At 40.3% G+C, this 20537-nt stretch overlaps 1 protein-coding gene across 1 annotated transcript in view; it reads left to right on the top strand.

The window, feature by feature from the left end:
- Window positions 1-20537, top strand: part of Vps41 (VPS41 subunit of HOPS complex) — a 156742-nt gene that overhangs the window by 120728 nt on the left and 15477 nt on the right. The window contains exons 15-23 of the mRNA XM_036189157.1: window positions 94-155; window positions 1052-1133; window positions 2172-2264; window positions 3222-3349; window positions 4728-4872; window positions 11865-11906; window positions 12473-12523; window positions 17418-17555; window positions 20343-20397. Coding sequence (XP_036045050.1) covers window positions 94-155; window positions 1052-1133; window positions 2172-2264; window positions 3222-3349; window positions 4728-4872; window positions 11865-11906; window positions 12473-12523; window positions 17418-17555; window positions 20343-20397 — 796 coding nt within the window. The remainder of the gene's footprint in view (window positions 1-93; window positions 156-1051; window positions 1134-2171; window positions 2265-3221; window positions 3350-4727; window positions 4873-11864; window positions 11907-12472; window positions 12524-17417; window positions 17556-20342; window positions 20398-20537) is intronic.

Below are 20537 nucleotides of genomic sequence, written 5' to 3' on the forward strand. Positions count from 1 at the left end.
AGGCCCCTCAAGTCCTGTCTGCTCAGAAACTGACACACAGCTCTTCAGTTGTTTGGGTTGCATTATTAACTTACTTTATTTGCCTTTCTATAGGATATTGGGTTGGCATATGTCAACCACCTGGTGGAGAGAGGAGAATACGACATGGCTGCACGGTAATAATGACATCCTCACAGTTATTCCTGGCTGATGGTAACAAGTATAAGTAATTCTTTCCAATTGACTTTTGTCATAGGAAAAGGTCTCCTGTAAGACAGGAGCTTTCTGCACAGAATTAGACTGTCCAGATTAACAGGAATGTAGGTCAGCCTGTCCTGCACAACCCCAGTTCTGCTTCCCACAGCACAGCACACATTGGTCAGGCAGACTCTGCCTATCGGACTGCCCTCTCCAGCACTCTGTAGAAAGTAAGCAGACTTGCCCACAGCTCTCACTTTCTGTGCCTTCCAGTTTCTAGAGTCAATTGTATTACACATGCCTTTGGAAGAAATCTAGAACAAAGTACATCTGCATTTGGCTCAAGAACAATGGCTCTTCACAAAAGTATGGTAACTAAATGGAAATGATAAAGCCTGTGAGACCACCTTCAGACCTTTAGTGCCCTGAGATTGAGACTCAGCCCTGTAAATTATGTGGTAGGCTGGGAACCTGATTTTCTGAAGTCTGTTTTTTTTTACCTCCTTATTTAAAGCTGACCTAGAAGGTGTTGGCATTTGGGGTACAGTGAGTTTCCCTATAGAAAGTCCAAACCAGCCATGCTTTCTGGATAAATAGGAAGGTCAGGGGAACCTCTAGTCTTCTGAAGGTGACCTATATTTTTCTGTGAATTTTGTATAGTTATCATAATTTCTGTCAACTCCATGTACAGTCAGATGAGTAATGTTCATTGACATTTCATGAACATGACTTTTCATGTTCATTGACAATAGAGATGGAACCCTGTCAAAGCTCTGGGGAGAGGTTCACCTAGATCACGGGGAAAATGTCCACTTACTATATCTCTTTATTTTTATTTACATTTTATTTCTCCCTGGGATGCTTTTGCTGCCAGAAAATGCCAGAAAATTCTTGGGAAAAATGCAGCTCTCTGGGAATATGAAGTTTACAAATTTAAAGAAATTGGACAGCTTAAAGTAAGTTATTTTATCTTAATCCTTAATTTTTCCTTGTATTTTATTAAAATGGGAATAAAATTGACACAAAGCAGTTCTTGGTTGGGAAGTATGTACTATCTTGAAAGAAGAACAGTTTAGTTCTTCTTTCAATAAAGTTTATTATGTTTTGTGTGTACCAAGTGCCTACATATCTGCCATGTTACATATGTCGTTCAGGGGCTGTGTTTAGTCGTGTTCATCTTCCTCTTAGTGACTTGAGAACAGTTGTAGTTTATCTAATAGATTTTACAGCATAGAACATTTTAAATTTACTCAAGAAGTAATTTATTCCTCATTTTTATTTTTTCTTTTGTTGTGTTCTTCTGGAACCAAGAGCTTCACAAATGTTAGGTAAAGGCTGTCCCACTTAGCTCATCCTTGGTGCTTAGATAATCTGTCACCTGCAGGAAGGACAGATGAAGATGCTTGACTATAGCTCTGATGAGAAATTTTACCACTGTATTTTAATCTTTTCCTCTGGGGTACAACATATAAACCCATCAGTCATCTTTATATTCCTTTAAAGAGTTTTCAAATTTTCATCATCTGTATGCCTTTGGAATACTCTATTGAAATTGAGAATATACTATTAAAATTTATATTATTTTTTAAAGTTACTTTATTAAGCAACGGGCTTGATTGTGGCATTGTCGTACATTTGTGGCAAGCTTGCTTCATAAAATGATTGAATTTTTAAAGTATTAATTGATGTATTACATCCAGTATAAGGAAAGTTAAAAGGAATATAAAATAGCAGTTATTCTTTTGTTGTGCGCGCGCGCGTGTGCGCGCACGCACACACACACACACACACACACACACACACACACACACACCTTTAAAAATGCTTTGTAGCTTCCTATTAGGTGGCAGAGTTTGTTTGAGTCTTTTCTGAACGTTCCAGTATGCCCTGACTCCTTACATTTTTAAAGTTAGAACTATGCTTTTGTGTTGTCTGCACTATGGGGGTGCAGTTGTCATATCACTCCTGAAAGGACTCTTTCTCTTCTTCCCTAGGCAATTAGTCCTTATTTACCAAGGGGGGACCCAGTCCTGAAACCACTCATCTATGAAATGATCTTACATGAATTTTTGGAAAGTGATTATGAGGTAAAAAATTCTTACACAATCATGGCTTGTTCTCCGTGTGTGTTACAAAATCTAGAAATTTGACTTTTTTGTCCTTTCACATTGATGTCATGAGGATTTGATGTAAATGTGATTTAAATTGTGTCATCAAAATTATCCTACCATCCATGTCCTCTCTAGAAAACTTCTGATTGTGGCTGAAGGAAGTCAACCTACCTTGACACTGGGGTTTGGAGACTGACTTTCTCCTGTGTTATTGTCATGTCTCCCTCATCAATGCTATTGAAAAAATTAGAAATACTTTTTTTATTGTCATTAAACCATATAAATCATCTTAATATTATTTTCCATTTTTATCATCTTAAGGCTTTATTTCAAATTACCATGTAATGAATCAAGTAGCAGTGTTCCCTAGCAACTGTTTGCCAAAAATATATCCTTGAAAAACTCTGTGCTACTAACAGAACACTAAAGATCAGGTTGCAAAAAACCAAAAACAAATGAAAACCCCTAAGTCTAGTAGTGTGCACTTGTAATCCTAGCTACTCAGAAAGCTGAGGCAGGAGTTTGTGGGTTTGAGTCAACCTGAGTAACATAATGAGACTTATCCCCACCTGCCTTCAGGGGTCAGGAACTGTTTACTTGGAGTGCTAACTTCTCAATTTTCCTTTTTTTCATTTTGCTAATCAGGAAGCTTTCTGAACCTTGGCATGTTGGGCATTTATGGAAACATCATTGTATAGGCATGATGGCCAATATGTGGAAAAAGCCAGAGGCCAGTCTGGTGTGGTTGCTTAGCATTCCTTCCTCATGGTCGGAGGACTGGACCCCTCTTAAGGAGCTCTTAGGACCCATTAAGTTTCTGTGTTCTGCATTGGGGAAGGGGTAAAGGGCAGGAGACTGTGGATTAAAACCCCAAAGCAATCATCGCAGTGTCACCCTATGCAGTGTCTGTTTCTGCTCTTCTCCTTTGGTTAGGGCTTTGCCACATTGATCAGAGAGTGGCCTGGAGACCTGTATAACAATTCTGTGATAGTTCAAGCAGTTCGAGACCACCTGAAGAAGGACAGTCAGAACAAGACTTTATTAAAAACACTGGCAGAATTGTGAGTATATTTGAGTTCTTACAATCTTAGAATGGGGAGGATGCCTTTTCATCTTCCTATATCACTCTTCATTGGAAACCTTTTTCTAAGTCTCAAATGAGTAACTAGAAGATGAATGTGTGAAGCTGCATTATAATGTGATGTAACATAGTGAAGTTACAGTATGGGTCCTGTTGAGGAGATGGAAGGGTACCAGATTCCCTTAGGCTCTCCCAGAGAGTCAGGCTCTGGATTCTGTTATTCTTAAGTCTGCAAGTCTGTTGCTTTTTCTGAATCAGAATCTTTATCGGTACAATTACAGGTCACACTTTGTTAACGGGATACTTTCAAACTTGAAAGTTGGGCTCAGCAAGAGAAGTTTGATGAATATTTTCCTTTTACTGGGCATTTCCATCTGGCTTTCTGCCATGTCTGAGACACAGAGATAAGCTAGACCCTCAAGAGCCTCAGTATAGGGAACCAAATGGTATACCACAGACCAGTCCAAGAAAGAAGGCCTGCTGCATCCATTCCTCGGCACCCACAAACCTCAGATTTCTCTCACTCACCATTTTTGTTGAAGTCTGATGAAAGGACCTATGATGGCCTGGACATCAGGACCACGTTAGGCTTGGCTCAGAGGAAGTCCTGACTGAGACTTTCTGAATTAGAGCACTCATTGTTTTCTACCAGAAGCACCTTTCTGGGTGTCCCTTGGACTTCGTAGCACTGCTAACAGTGAACAGCAGGATGGTTTCGGTCAACTGGCTTTGCTCAACTGGATGAGGGACTCAGCGTGAAAACATTGTTTCAATGGAAAAATACATTTCAGCTTTATACAGCCCCCTACAAATGAGCTGGAATATAACTCATTTGCCAGCTGAACACTGCTTACAGGAATTCAGACTGATTCCTCTGTTACTTAAAAGGTGTATCTCTTTCATTCTGGACAATAAGGTTAATGTCTAGAATATAGATTCCTATAATGAAGGAACATTTATTACTTGAATATTATGCATTTTTGCAAATTTATTGAGATAAAAGGCAGGATTCTAAAAAAGAGTACATAGGGACCATGTGTTTTTAAATCTCAGCAAATACTTCCTATAGTAAAATTAACTCTTCTCTTTGAACAACAATTTCAGTCTTTTTTTTTTTTTTTTTTTTTTTTTTGGTTTTTCGAGACAGGGTTTCTCTGTGTAGCTTTGCACCTTTCCTGGAACTCTCTTTGTAGACCAGGCTGACCTTGAACTCACAGAGACGCCTCTGCCTCCCGAGTGCTGGGATTAAAGGCGTACGCCACCACTGCCCAGTGTATTTCAGTCTTTAATATTATGAAACATAATCTCTGTGCATTTTAATTGTAACTGTTAATGGGTATTAATTTTTTTATTGCCAGGTACACCTATGACAAAAATTATGGCAATGCTCTGGAAATATACTTAACGTTAAGACATAAAGATGTTTTCCAACTGATACACAAGCATAATCTTTTCAGCTCCATCAAGGATAAAATAGTTTTACTAATGGATTTTGATTCAGAGGTAATATGTTTCTTACTTCTACATATTAACTACTAACTGTTCAAAGGTTTAACCACTGGCCACTTGTCCAAGTGAATCACATACCTGACCATATACTGTCTATGCTTAGAACCCATAATGCACATTATTTTAGTAGTTGGCATTCTAAAAGCCTATTTTGAGAAAGCTATTGTAGCTTAACATCAAGTACTTTTCTTGTGCTGGTGGTGGGAGAGGGCCGGGGATCAAACCCATGGCCTTATACATAGTAACCCAATTCTTCCCCTGAGCTGTGTCCCAGATACTGATGGAGTTCTTCACAAGAGGCATTTGTGCTTTTTGTTTTGTTTTGGTTTTTTGAGACAGGGTTTCTCTGTGTAGCTTTGCGCCTTTCCTGGATCTCACTTGGTAGACCAGGCTGGCCTCAAACTCACAGAGATCTGCCTGGCTCTACCTCCCGAGTGCTGGGATTCAAGGCGTGTGCCACCATCGCCCAGCGCTATTTTGTTTTAATAGTTCATATAATTCATAAGAAAGAAAGAAACGAAGAACAACCCCGAGGCCTATACTTTGGCTTATTGAACTACCTAATCTATTTTAACATGAAATTTTAAATGAATTTCTGTTTAGACCCTGTGGTAGTTTGTTTTTTATTTGTAGTGATAAAGACTATGACCAAAAGCAACTTGGGAAGAAAAGCTTGACATGGCTTACATATCCTCTGTCTCACTCCGTTGAGGGAAACAAAGCAGGAACTCAAGGTGTGAGTCTGGAATTAAGGAGATGAAGCGGAAACCACGGAGGGGTGCTGCCTACTGCCATGCTCCCCCTGGCTTGCTCAGTTTACTTTCCTTTACACCTCCACAGCTCACAAGAAGGTTCACAAAGTGAAGCAGTTAATCTTTCTCTATTTCTATCCAAGCCTGCGTATGTACAAGTCCCAACACAGAAACACAAGAAATGTGAAAACCCAGACAAGTAATTTAAAACAAAGAAGACACAAACTTCTGAATTAATTTGGAGAGGATACAAATGAACAGTTGAACAAAGTAACAACCAACACAGAATATGAAGGAGAAATCCATTAAAGAGCTAGAAATACTGAAAAACTCAAAATGGAATTTTGGATATAAAATGACTCATAAATCAAACCAAAAAATGCAATGAAAAGTCTCACAACATGGATCAAGTAGATGACAGAATAGGGTTTGAAAACAAGATAGATGGACTAAGGCATTCAGACAAAAACAAAGGTAAAATAGTGAATTTTGAGCAGAATAAGGGAGATCTATGGCACACCATTTAATGAATAAAATCATGAACATATGAGAAGAATGACTTCAGGCTAAATCTTATATTAATAAGATCATGCATAACATTTTCCAAAGTAGGGGAAAAGATGGCCTTAGGAATACCAAAGTTACTTAAAATGCTAAACCAATAAGACTAGAGGAGATTTTGTTTTCTATATTATGTTATACAGTTAGAACACTAATTATGTGGAATAAGTAAATAACATTTAGAAACTGCACAACAGAAAGGCATCAGATGTAAAGGCAGACCATCAGAATGACAACAGATTTCTCACGGGAACTCTTATGTAGTCCAAATTCAGAAAGGGAAGAACTGCTAAAGCTGTCACTCACAATTGAAAGAGAAAGAAAAGCTTTTCATGGTAAAGACAAACTAAAGGGATTTGTGACCACTAAGTTAGCCCTGCAAAAGACTCTTGAGGAAAATGGACATATTGAAGAGTAAGATGAGTAAGTCCTGAGTTCACAGGGGAGACTAAAGTGCACTAGAACAACAGAGTAGCAAATGGGATGCCCTGAATACTAGACAGTACAGAACAACCAAATGACAGCCATTGATAAGCACCTTCAGTAGTGGCTTGGTATTAATGGCCATAACTATCCAGTCAAAAGACATAGACTAAGGCTGATCCCAGGTCTGATCTCTGGGACCCACATGGTGGAAGGAGAGGACCAATTCCTGAAAGTTATCCTCTGACCTTCACACACATACACATCCATATGCATGAATACATACTCTTGAAAATAAAACTCAATAACAAAAATTAATTTTTTAAAGGCACAAACTGGTGTAATGAATTCAAACAGTACCCATCTACTTATTGTCTGTTAAAATATATATATATATATATATATATATATATATATATATATATATATATATATACACACACACACACACCCTTAGGTACAAAGATAATTAGAGCCTTAGGGTGAAAAGATAGAAAAAGGTATTCCAAACAAATAGGACTTAGAAAACAGATAGGTGATGCTAATCTAATGTCTAACAAAATAAACTTCAAACAAAAATTAGAGGAAATAAAATTGCTTCCCTTTCAGGGAAGCCCATCAGGAGGATCTAACAGTTTGGAACATCTGAACATTGCTGCATGAAACAGTACTGGATCCAGAGGCAGTTTGTCAGGCACAGTAATAGTGGGGGACTTCAGTGTCTCACTCTTATCAATAAACAGGCCATCCTGATCTAATATTTTTAAAGAAACCGAGGCAAGAGATAAGTGACATTGAGCAAAGGAGCCTCTCAAAAATCTACAGAATTTCTACTCGAGTACTATAGAATATACATTCTCAGCAATCGTGGAACTTTTTAAAGCAAATCACACTTTATGGCATAAAGCAAGTCTTAAGATACAAGGAAATTGAAACAATTTATTCTATCTGATCACAGTGGAATAAAACTAGACATCAATAAAAATATAGAAACTATACAAGCTTGTGAAGATTAAATAGCGCATTATTGAATAATGAGTAGAATAGAATATCACAGAAATCAGGAGGGAAAAGGAATGCCCTAGAATCAAATGAAAATAAAAACATAGCATATCAGAACATGGGGATACAATGAAAACAGTTCTAAGAGGGAAATTTATATGAGTAGGTTCTTACGTTAAAGATACCAGAGATCTCAAGTGAATAGCTTAATGATTCATTCCAGGGTCCTAGAAAAAATAAGTATAAGCCAAACTCCAAAGCAGTAGATGGAAAAAGAATAAAGACTGCAGGAGAATGCAACTGGAGACAGGTTAGTGGTCAGTAGTATTTTCTACCCTTAACCAGATACCATAACCAGATAAAGATGCACTTACATACAAAAGACAGTTGCAGGCCAGTCTCCCTGATGTATGTAAAAGCCAAAGATCTCAGCATAATACTTGCAAATTGAATTCAGCACAATAGAAAAATCTTTCACTAGAATCAAGTTGACTTCATTCCTGGAATACAAGAATGGTTCAATGATGTAACATTATGTGTTCCCGGACTCTAAGACAGAAATCACAGCCTCACCAGAGGAGGTGGAGAAAGTTACCCCAGAAAGGCATCTAGGAAAGCTCAGCAATCACTCACAATAAACTAAAAGTAGAAGTAGAAGAAACATAGCTTACCACAATAAAGACTAGATACAGCAGACCCATGACCAACACACTACAAAGGGAAACAGATCTAAAGAAAAGTTGAGTACAAGAAAAAGATCTCTAAGTTCTCTAGTAGCTAGAGTCTTAGCTGGAACAACAAGATGAGAAGGAAATAGAAGAGAGTAGAATAAAGGAAAAGAGCAAAGCATCCTTCTTTGCAGGCATGTGCCTGTATGTAAGAGATCCTGAAGATGCCACCAGAAAACTCTCAGGTCAACACTTTCAGTAAAATAGCAAGAGCCAAAATCAACATGTAAAACTCAGTTGTCTCCCTACATACCAATAACAAGCATGCTGAGAAATAAACGAGTTTTTTAAAATGAAAAAATAATATCTCCCTTCCCCCCCACACACACAAAGTACTTTGGAATAAATCTAATGAAGAGTGTGAAGGGTCTCTTGTCTTAGTGAATGTTCTGTTGCTGGGAAGAGACACCATGGCCATGCAACTCTGATAAAAAGAAGCATTTAACTGGGACTTGCTTACAGTTTTAGAGGTTCAGTTCATTATCCTCCAGGCAGGAAGCATGGCAGTGTGCAGTCAGATATGGTAACCTAGAGTTCTACATCTCGGTCCACTGCCAGCAGGAAGAGAGAGACCCAGGGCCTGGTTTGGGCCCTTGAAGCCCTAAAGCCCATACCCGGTGAGGTCAGTGACACACTTTCTCCAGTAAGTCCACACCTACTCCAACAAGGCCACACTTGCAATCCCTCTCTGTTAGTGCCACTCCCTGGAGCATTCAAATCTGTGAGCCTCTGGGGCCATTCTTATTCAAAGCACCACACCTCCAGAAGGAGAACTTTAAAGCACTGAAGAAAAGAGTAGACAGTGGGGAGACCTTGCCTGCTCTCTTGAATCTGAAGAACTACTGCTGTGGAAGGTCCTGTGTTGCTGTGATGGTTGGTTTGATTGTCGGCTCCACAGGATCTAGAGTCACCTGGCAGATAAGCCTCTGGACAAGACTGGGAGGACATTTCTGTATAACTGAGGTGGGAAGACCCACTATAAAAATGGGTGGCACTGCCGGGCGGTGGTGGCGCACGCCTTTGATCCCAGCACTCGGGAGGCAGAGGCAGGCGGATCTCTGTGAGTTCGAGGCCAGCCTGGTCTCCAAAGCGAATTCCAGGAAAGGCACAAAGCTACACAGAGAAACCCTATCTCAAAAAACCAAAAATAAATAAATAAATAAATAAATAAAATAAAATAAATAATTAAAAAAAATGGGTGGCACCATTCTGAGGACCAGAGTTCTGGACTAACGTAAACCAGGAACTGAGCAAAGGCATTCTTTTCTATTTCCTTGCTCCAAATGCAGCATGACTAATTGCCTCAACCAGAAGGCCCTGCTGGCAAGACTTCCTGCCATAATGTGCTGTAATCTCAAACTATGAGCCAAAAGAACCCTACCTGCCCGTCTGCCTGCCTTAATTTGCTGTTATCAGACACTTTGTCATAAGAAAAGTAATTAGGGTAGTCCCCCCAAACAATGATAGATTCAATACAATCCCATCAAAATTCTATTGCCAGTCTTCACAGAACCAGAAAAACAAATCTTAAGATCTGAATGAAAGCACAAAAGACTCTGAATAGCTAAAGCAATCTTGAAGAAAAGAACAATGTTTGGGAAACCATTGTACTCAATAGTTTACCCTGGAGAGCCATAGTAACAAAAACTTGACTATTCTGGTACCAGATCATATGTATGGAGCAGTGCAATAGAGAAAAGCCACAGAGCTGCAGCCACCTGAATTTTAGCATACATGCCATGAACATACGTCAGAAGACAGCATCTTCAACAAATGGTGCTGGGAAACTGGGCATCTACATGAAGAAGACAGAACTGACCCCCATCCCCATCTCACCCTGTACAGAAAGAAGGTAGTTCAATGTGGGTCAAGCAAAGCCTGAAACTTTGAAATTGATAGAGGGAAGCAGAAGGTAAACATTTTGAGTTCAGCATAGGAAGGACTTTCTGAAAAGGCATCTTTTTCTAGTCAGATTTCTCCTATCTTTATATGGATTCCAGGGATCAAACTCAGGTAATCAGGATTGTCCAGCTTATGCCTTCATCCCTTAAACCATCTTGATGGCCATGCAGTTTAATTCAGAATGAAAAAGTATTGGTTTTGTGCTGTAAAAAGTAAGGCTGCAAACTAAAACTGATATCCCTAAATCCTATTGTATTCTTGTTCAATGACAAATAATTAGGGGAAAGGCTGCAGCCTTCAATTTTACCACCTAAATCTCACCATGGGGGTGTATACAGTAGTTCTGGTGACATTGTAGACCTGTAAAGGACTCAGTAGTTGAGAAAATTTGTAGATGACCCAGCTCTCTCACTCCTGCAAATATACCTGAAGGGCTCTATGTCAACATTCTACCGAAATACTTACAAGTCTTTTGTTTCTTGCTGTACTATATACAGTAGTCACATTAAGAGAATCCATTTAGTTCTCTGTCAACAGATGAATGGATAAAGATATGGTATATATGCACAATGGAGTTTTATTCCACCATAAAAAAAAAACTATCATTTGCAAGGAAATGAATGGAACTGGAGATCATGTTAAGCAAAATAAAACACAGAAAGGCGAATCATATTTTCTTTTGTGTGAATCTTAGGTTTTATATAGAAATATTTAGTCATAAAGTAGAAATAAAACTGAGAGCATCTGGTGTGGAGGTACAGACCTTTAATCCCAGCATTTAACAATGTACAAAACACACAGACCTCACAGAGACACATTTGAATTGTATTCCTCAAGTAAGTGGCATTTTACATAAGGACCATTGGTGAAGCTGTATCAAGTCTTTCTCTGTCCTGCCAGCCAGCTCCCAAATAACCACATGGAGACTTATTATTAGTTATGAAAGCTCAGCTGATAACTTAGGCTTGTCCCACTAGCTCTTATAACTTATAGTAATTAACCCATTTCTATTTATGTGTTGCCACATGACTTGTGGCATTTACCTGTCCTCCTGCATGTCTTGCTCCCTCTCCTTCAGACCGGTGACTCCTTTCTTCTTCCCAGCATTCTCTCTGCCCCAAAAATTCTGCCTAGCTAGTGGCCGTTCATCTTTTTATTAAACCAGTCAGAGCGACACATATTCACAGTGTACAAAAAGATTATTCTATAACATGAAACTCAGTCCTTTTTTTTTTTTTAATGTGGAGCTGAGGATCGAACCCAGGGCCTTGCGCTTGCTAGGCATGCATTCTACCACTGAACTAAATCCCCAACCCTGGACAGATTTTTTTGTTTTTGTTTTTTGGTTTTTTGTTTGTTTGTTTGTTTTCCGAGACAGGGTCTCTCTGTGTAGCTTTGCACCTTTCTTGGAACTCACTTGGTAGACCAGGCTGACCTCGAACTCATGGAGATCCACCTGGCTGTGCCTTCTGAGTGCTGGGATTAAAGACGTGCGACACCACTGCTCAGTGCTTCTTAAGTGTAAGGAATAAACCCTTCAACCTGTAACAGTGGTACTGCATTTTGTTTAGTGTTCTTGTGTCGCAGACAAGTGACTATGACTGTGTTTGTATTTCAGAAAGCTGTTGACATGCTTTTGGACAACGAAGATAAAATTTCAGTGAGTCTTTTTATACATAACAGACCCATTCTCTGTTGCTAATAACACACCACAGACTAGGCATGCTTTAGAGGAAAGAGGTTACTCTGGCTTATGACCTGATCCAAGATCAAGAGGCTGCATTTGATAATGGCCTTCTTGCTGGCAGAGTGGCAAGTCAGTGTTGTGTGTTGTACAGCAGGAAACAGGATGGGCCATGTGGGAGGTCAGGTGTGCACCCTGGAAAAAGAAGGCAGATGCAAGGTATCTGGAAGTGTCCAGGCTCCTTGCTCTTTTATAACTATCTGCTCTCATGTAACCTAACCCTCTAAGAATCCAGTTTAATCCCTTTATATGGTAATCAGTCACCTCCCATGAAACCCTTCCTCTTAAAGAGTCCCACTACCTTTTAGTGATCACATTAGGAATCAAGCATGGACTCAGGTTTTGGTGGGGAGCAAGGCACATTCAAACTATAGCATGTATTACTAGATGAGTGTCTGCAATAGTGTGCCCACAATAAAGTGGTAATTTGTCAACATGATTATCTCCTCATGATTGCATTTTAATTTTTTCTTTTTCCACAGATTAAAAAAGTGGTAGAAGAATTAGAAGACAGACCAGAACTGCAGCATGTGGTGAGCATCGGTCTCCTTTGCCCTTTGAATTCAACAGCAGACAGAGCACCTGAGTGTTGGTGGGGAGTGTCCATGCAGAGAACGCTTCTTAGAGAACACTGCTCAGCTTTGAGTTTTGACCACAAACAGTGTACAGAAATTACTAGACTGTAACACACACTGTGACTTTGTGGCTTGGAATTAGTCATAACATAGGTGGTTGGAGTTTGATTTGCAATGGGGACTTTAGAAAAATGTATTCTGTCTTGCTATTCTCTATCATTCTATGCCTGGGAGTAAGTGCTTTCCTCTACAGTTGCTATTCTATATAATCAGGTCATAAGTCACAGCACAAGCCAGTAGTACATTATAGATACGAAGTCCTGTTATTCTGTGTGCAGGACCATAGAGTGGCCAAAGAACAGATTGATAGTTTTTTTGCCCCTCACCCACATTGTAGCTAAGGCTACCTCTTCTGTATAGGTTTGGTGGCTGTATTCTGAAGGGTGTTAGTCTAGATTTCCTTGGAGGCTCCCTTGATTCCATATGTCATCTAGAGAGTAAAGCAGGAGTAATGTCTTTGTTTGCTTTCTATTACTGTGACCAAACACCGCGACCAAAAACAACTCGGTGAGGAGAGGGCTAGTTTATCTTACAACTTTCACATCCCATTCCATCACGGAAGAAAGTCAAGGCAGGAATTCTAGCAGGAACTCTGAAGCAAAAGCCATGGAAGAGCACAGCTTACTGGCTTGCCCCTCATCATTTGTTCAGTCTGCTTTCTTATACACTTCAGGACCAACTGGAGGGGTTGGGGATGGCACAGTGGATGGGACCCTTTAATCATTAATCAAGAAAATGTCCTGCAGACCTGCCTACAGACCAATCTTATGGTTGTGTTTTTGTTTTCCAATTAAAATTCCCTATTCCCAGATATGGCTAGGTTGTGTCAAGTTGACAAAAAAGAACCAGCACAAGACTATATGCTTTAAAAACATGTATAAAACTACACAGAGAAACCCTGTCTCGAACCCTCCCCCCCAAAAAAAACCCCATATATTAGAAAAGGCTTGAGTGGCCAAGGGGATTATCCCAGTAGTTGCTGGAGTCCAGCTCCAGATGAGGGCAGGGTCTGAAGATGGCTGGATGCAAGAGCAGCGAGGGAGGAACCAGACACAGGACACTTCGTAGTTTCCTTTTAGAAGAGATGGGCAGAGAGGAAGCACATCCGGTATGGCTTGTCCTTTTCTGACGACCTGTATGTCTCACAGGCCTTATCTATGCACAGAATCATTGCCTCACAGACTTTCATCACTGATTGCAAAGTCTTCCTGGGCCATACTTTTTCTGAAGTCTTCTATAATTACATAAGCACATCAAAGTAAAAAAGCAAAATGAGCAAACAGCAAATGTCATGAGAATAAAAATCTCACATTATGATAAAATCACTTCTTTTTAACTCGATATCCTCTTCTTTAACATTGGGGTTGTAAAGCCTTGTGGTTACAGAAAAACTAGACAGGATGCCTCTATTTAAGTTTGACTTAAGTTAATAGATCAGAAGTTATTTACGACTACTACTTGTTATTCTATTAATATACTGTAAGGATATTTGATCTTTCTACAGAAATCTAATTCCTTGGTCCCTTGTTCAAATTCATTCTTTTATGTCTGACATAAGACCACCATCCTTTCCTTTAACTTCTGAAATACCGTGTTCTGCTCTTTATTCTTTGTATAATCAGTGGAGTCCTGATCTGACAGGTCTGCTCAGGAAGCAGTTCACAGGCAGTTCACTGAGCCAAGATGGTTCTCTCTGTGTCTCTGTCATAAACTCTTGTTTCAATATGGTCTCTATCTTTATTACAATCCTGCAAAGAGTAAAAGAACATCAAGATTCCTAAAACTGCTTATTTTGTATCTGGGAGGGTACCAAGGCCTGTTGTTAATTTTATAATAAAAAAAAAAAATCTTTTCCTTGTCTGTACTAGATCTGTGTTTCTGGGCAAGGAATGAAAACCTAATGATTCAATTATAATTTGTTGGCTTCTAAAATTTCCCAAAGTTTTTCTTCTTAAATGATTTGTTCCAGATCCTATATCTCATGCTTATCAATACCAGTATAAGTTCTATAGAAGAGTCAATTTCTTGCATAGCAAATTCACCCAGGGAATCACCATAAGTTTTATACTTAGCATCAGCTTTCATAAGAATTGTTACATTGTCCTAGTTATAGCCATCGGTGAGGGACCTTAACAGCAAGGAATTCAAACATTAAACATGTCAAAGACATAGCAAGAGTTGTGCAGCAAATTCCACCAAGGACAAGAAGGATCAGTTCAAGTCTTTGTGATCTTGGTCAAGCAGCAGTTCCAGGATGCTTGGCATTTCCGCTGGAAGTGTGGTATTCTATTCAAAAGCCAACTTCTATGCTGAAGCTTGTGGGATCTCACAATGGGAGTGTAATCTGGATATTTTTAAAGAAAAATTTTTAAAGATTTATTTATTTATTATGTATACAGTATTCTGCCTGCACTTGTCCCTGCAGGCCAGAAGAGGGCACCAGATCTCATTACAAGTGGTTGTAAGCCACCATATGGTTGCTGGGAATTGAACTCAGGACCTCTGCTTTTAATTACTGAGCCATCTCTCCAGCCCCAGGATTTTTTTTTTTAATTGCTCAGCATTTAATGCAGATACTGTTACCATAGTTTTCATGACCAGAAAATCTCAAGATTATCTGCTTGCACAAGCAAGGCTCCACTTTGCTGTCATCTTAAAAGTTTGCAGAGTGCTGGAAAGGTCCCCTTAAATCCACAATGATACATCCTCTGTAGACTGCTGGCAATGGTCGAGAGAAAGCTTGATCTGACCTAATCTGGTGATCAGATGGCCAAACACCAGTCCAGCTGGAACTCTCATCCAATAACTGATGGAAGTGGATGCAGAGATCCTCAGCCAGGCCCCAGGTGGAGCTCCAGGTGTCCAATTGTTGAGAAAGAGGAGGGACAATAAGTGTGAATTGTTGAGACCAAGATTGGAAAAAGCACAGGGACAAATAGCCAAACGAATGGAAGCACATGAATTATGAACCAACAGCTGTGGAGCCCCCAGCTGGATCAGGCCCTCTAGATAAGTGAGACCATTGAATAGCTTGAACTGCTTGGGAGGCACCCAGGCTGTGGGACTGGGACCTGTCCTTAGTGCATGAGCTGGCTGTTTGGAACCTTGAGCTTATACAGGGACACTTTGCTCAGCCTGGAAGGAGGGGACTGGACCTGCCTGGACTGAATCCACCAGTTTTAAATGAATCCCCAGGGGAGTCTTGGCCCTGAAGGAGATGGGAATAGAGAGGAGGGGCTGGGGGGAAGGTGGGAATGGGGGCGGGAGTGGGGAGGACAGGGGAACCCATGGCTGATGTGTAAAATTAAAACACAGATATAATAATAAAAAAATGCAAAAAAGAAAAAAAGAAAAAAGTTTGCTTATAGAGCAACAGTTTCTGACCTGCTTAAGATATGTCAGAGCTACGGGCAGCATTGCTCTGCAGCAGTGTAACCAATGGAAGGGGATCAGATGTCCCACTAAAATAGTCGTGTAATGTCTGTAGTCTGTGACAGGAACCCACCTCTTCAGGGAAGGTGCCATGCCCTGGCCATATCCAGATCCCATTGCAAGCTGCCTGTCGGCACTCCTTATCAGACTTAGCCCAGCAAATGAGCTTAGTTTGACTGTTCCATGTCCTCTAATTGCCCCAGAGAACTGTGAACAGCCCAAGGATGACTCTTGAGGTACATATGTTGTCTTGGCATGATATACAGTAGCAGTTAACTCACAGCTCTGGGAGAACTGGGGTTCTTTGTCTGTTATGAACCCATTACAAACACTCATGGTCTACATGGACTTTGTGTAGCTAGTGTGAGTGTGTCTTCTCCCTCTGGTGGGTTGTGGGTTTGTGTTTGTATTTAGCATTAGCACTGAGTATCCTTTTGGGAGTATTACATAATGAACTCAATCCTTTCAGTAAGTAGATAGTGAAAAATATTCCCTTTAGAGTCTAACTGTATGAAACAGCTGTTCTCTTTTTATTACTTATTTTTGTTTTCTGATACCATCAGTATAGATATCACTTAATTGCAAACGGATTAATTCTCTAAAAGTAGATATATAGAGTGTGTAAGGATTAATTTAGTTCCTGTTATTGAGTGTTTTTGGAACAGTCATGTCATGACCCTGTGCCTTTTCATGTAAAAGAAGAAAAATTTGTAAAGATTTATTTTAATTTTATGTGTAAGAGTATTTGGCACACATGTGTGTAAGTGCACTATGGGCTTGTTGGTGTGCATGGAGACCAGAGGAAGATGGCAGATGCCCTGTAACTGGAGTTATGGACAGGTGTAAGCTGCCATGTGGATGTTAGTAAACCAACCTGGGTCTTCTACAAGAGTAACAATACTCTTAAGCACTGAGCCATCTGCCCAGCCCCAAGAATAGAATTGTTAACTAAGACTGCTACCCAGGCATTTGATGTCTGCAGCAAGGAGATGATGACATCAAGATTTACCATCACTAATGCTTGTGCAGTGCTTAGCATACACGGGATTGGTTCTGGGTGATGCACAGATGGCAATTGCTTTGACACAGTGAAGCTTTCTGCAGGTGAAGATCCCAAGTCACAGAGTGAGTAGGGACTTATCTAAGTTCACATAGTTGCCAGTGGCAGCCTGTCCAGCCAGGAACCTTCTAGGAGAATTTTAGAGTCTGCTCCCCAAATGGTATTCTCCTCCCCACTCCTCATCGCATAGAAGTTACCGCTGCTGAAAACCATGTCTCCTAGCCTCCGCGGAAATGGCTAACGACTGAAGCAGTGACGTTCACTTTGTTCTGATAGCATGGCATATCTTGTTCCTCTCAGTATTTACATAAGCTCTTCAAAAGGGACCACCATAAGGGACAGCGCTACCATGGAAAACAGATCAGCCTGTATGCTGAGTATGACCGTCCAAGCCTCCTTCCCTTTCTGCGAGACAGTACCCATTGCCCACTTGAAAAGGTAAGCCACTGACTCACTGTTGGGACACGTCAGAAATAGCTGTCGCTTTTTGTAAGTCATTTGTTGATCTGCTCTCCCTGCTGTGCTCATCCCTGTTCAAGGGAAGGCTGCTGTTGAGTCCAGTGGGTCCTGCCAGCCCGTTGTGGTGAGATCGGGTCCTTTGGGTTAGACCTTGGGGCAGAGCACAGGCATTCTGAGACAGGCTTATTTGGAACAAATATTTAATCCACGGCAACAAATACCAATGAAGTGTTATCAAGAGTCTGAGTCTTTTTCTCAGAATTATAGTAACTCAGAAATCAATCATAAATTTTTTAAGGAATTGTTCATTTCAAGGGAACTATAGACTTTGTAAGAATTTCTAACAACTCCTGCTCTTTGAAAGAACAGTCCGTTCCTTCATACATCTGTCATGCCTTCCGCCATGCACTGTGCTTTCACTTGCTTGGTATTACTTCCTCTCCACAAAAGTGCCTTTAGGTGGATGGAGGCATCTGGTACCTGGCAAGCTGAGACTGTGGGTGTGAATGGAGTACTTGTAGGCTAGGCAGGAATCCTTGTTTAATTACAGCTGGCAGTGTTGCTCTAGCTACCCTGAAATTCCTGTTTCTCCTTTATGCTGAGTCAAGAAAAAGAAAGTTAGAATGCTAATTTTGCATCTTTTCACTCAATTTCTGTCAGTTATCTTACTTTTTCACCTTTGTTTACCCTAAAACTAACTAATTCTCTCTCCCTCCCTCTCCCTCCCCCCCTCTCTCTATCTCTCTCCCTCACTCCCTCACTCCCCCCCTCTCTCTGTGTCTCCTCTCTGTCTCTCTCAGTTCATCTAAAGTCTTTCTTCTAGAGGGATCATAGTGTTCAAATATTTGAGAATCTAAAATAATTGTGTGCTTTAAAATCCCAAATCCATACTTTGCCACAACCCTGATAGTAGTACATCAGAAACCCTGTGAGGATCCCAGCTACATTTGTGTCAATAAAAGTAGAATTCTGTGTCCTGTAAATACTTTATTTTTATATTTCACTCAAAACTCCTACATATTTCTAGACTTTCATCATTTTTAATGAGAAAAAATCTGAGGTACTGTTAGAATCCACTTATAAATTATTTTAATAATCTAGGAAAAGATTTGCTATTGTAGAGAGCTGTCCTCCAGTACAGTGTAATCTGTTGAACTCTTGGCAACTGAGATTCCTGGTTGGTGACCCGTATGAGATTGGGGATATATAACCAGTAACAGTGTCCTGGTAGTGTGCTCCGTAAGTCCGGACCATCCTTGTGGGTGCATAGTCAGTTAACACATTGACACTGGGTATCCAAAACATGATAAATCAGTATAAATTAAATAGCCACTTAGAGTAAGTGCTTTCTGTAATGGACCATTCAAGGGAGGCTCATTTCTGTCTTAAATGGTATGTGTGACTTAAAACACTGCCCTGGCTTCATCCCTATTCTAGACTAAGGTGATGATCTTTTCCCTGTTTACTTATTAGTTAAATACATTGCTCTTTGTGATCAACCCTCATCCCCATTTTTTAGCTGGTTCAAATATATAGCCTACAGGAAAATTTAAGTAAAAAATCAAAATATCAAGACTACTGCTGTTGTTTCCAAAGATAGATCACAGAACAGAAAAAGATGATTAACTCAAGCTGTTCTTTCTGACTTTGATTCTTATTTTCAAAACTGCCTAGTTGGCTGGTAGTGTCTAAATAACTACTTTAAATATGCAACCCAGTTAACTTGTTCTGAAACCTTTATTGTCTCATTTGAGAAAATACTCATTACAGACCTACTGTGAGCCCAGCATTGTGCTAAGCATAGGATTTAACAAGCACATGGTCCCTGCAGGGTGAAAGTGAATGACTAATATTGTGAATAGTTAGTTATCCTACTGATAAAGAATTGTGAAGCCACATGCAGGGTGAAAATGGAGGAATCCCTAGAATCTGGTCCAGTGTGACGTCCTCTACTTTCTAGAGTAGGGAGTAAGGAGTGAGGAGAAATTTCAGAGGGGACAGAGGTGGTCAGGGAGAGTAAAGCTCCACTGGACAAGGCTGCGGGTCACCACACAAGTACACAGGAGAGTGGTCTGTGAGATGTGGTTTCCCCGGGGAATGGTACCGATCTCAGGCGTCACCTCTCTGAATTCAGTGTTGCAACTCCATGCACATAGTCCTCCCTCTGCACTGGGCCAGTCATGGACAGACATGTGGTCATGTCTTTGTCATCCTTCCTGTGCCCCTGAGCCTGGGGTAGACTTGCTGTCTCTTCTCCTGCTTCTTTGTCTCTGGAGTGTCGTCAGTGCATGTTACTATCCCTCACCTTTGCTCCTGTGGTTCAACCTGATCCGTCAGCACAGCAGGGAGGGTACAGTAAGTATGTGCTACTTGACCTCAGTGACTGTGCAATTTGTCAGTACACAGTGCATCCTTACACTGTGAGAGGAGGCAGTGTACACAGTGACTGCAGATGAGGATGGAAGAAACTTCAAGCATCTGGAAGAGAGAAAGCTTAAGAGGAAAGCACATTCCAACACTGCTCTCTGTGTCTGCCTGTAGAGCGCTCTGTTGCTTGGTGTGCTCTTGGTTCAGTTACATAGATCCAGTGACTCTGAAAGGTGAACGAAAACAAAGAGCCACAGAGATGTGTTGTGTTTGGGTCTATTTTTTAGAGGAAAACAACGAAAAATTCTTCCGAGTTTGTAAGTGGCTTTAAGTGTCTCTCTTAATATTCTTTGCCTGTTTGGTAGTCCATAGTAACATTTTTCCCTACTTTAATTAAAGGCTCTTGAGATCTGTCAACAAAGAAACTTTGTAGAAGAGACAGTTTACCTTCTGAGTAAGTAGCATTTGTTCATTTTAGTCCCATCAACATAGAAATGGGGTGAAGATTTGACATCAAGTGTGTAAGAATGGTCGCAGATTTGAGAACAAAGTGACAGACATTCAGGCCTAGTGTGTATAAAAATGTAACACGTG

The sequence above is a fragment of the Onychomys torridus genome, chromosome 5 (genome assembly GCF_903995425.1).
Source record: "Onychomys torridus chromosome 5, mOncTor1.1, whole genome shotgun sequence".
NCBI lineage: Eukaryota > Metazoa > Chordata > Mammalia > Rodentia > Cricetidae > Onychomys > Onychomys torridus.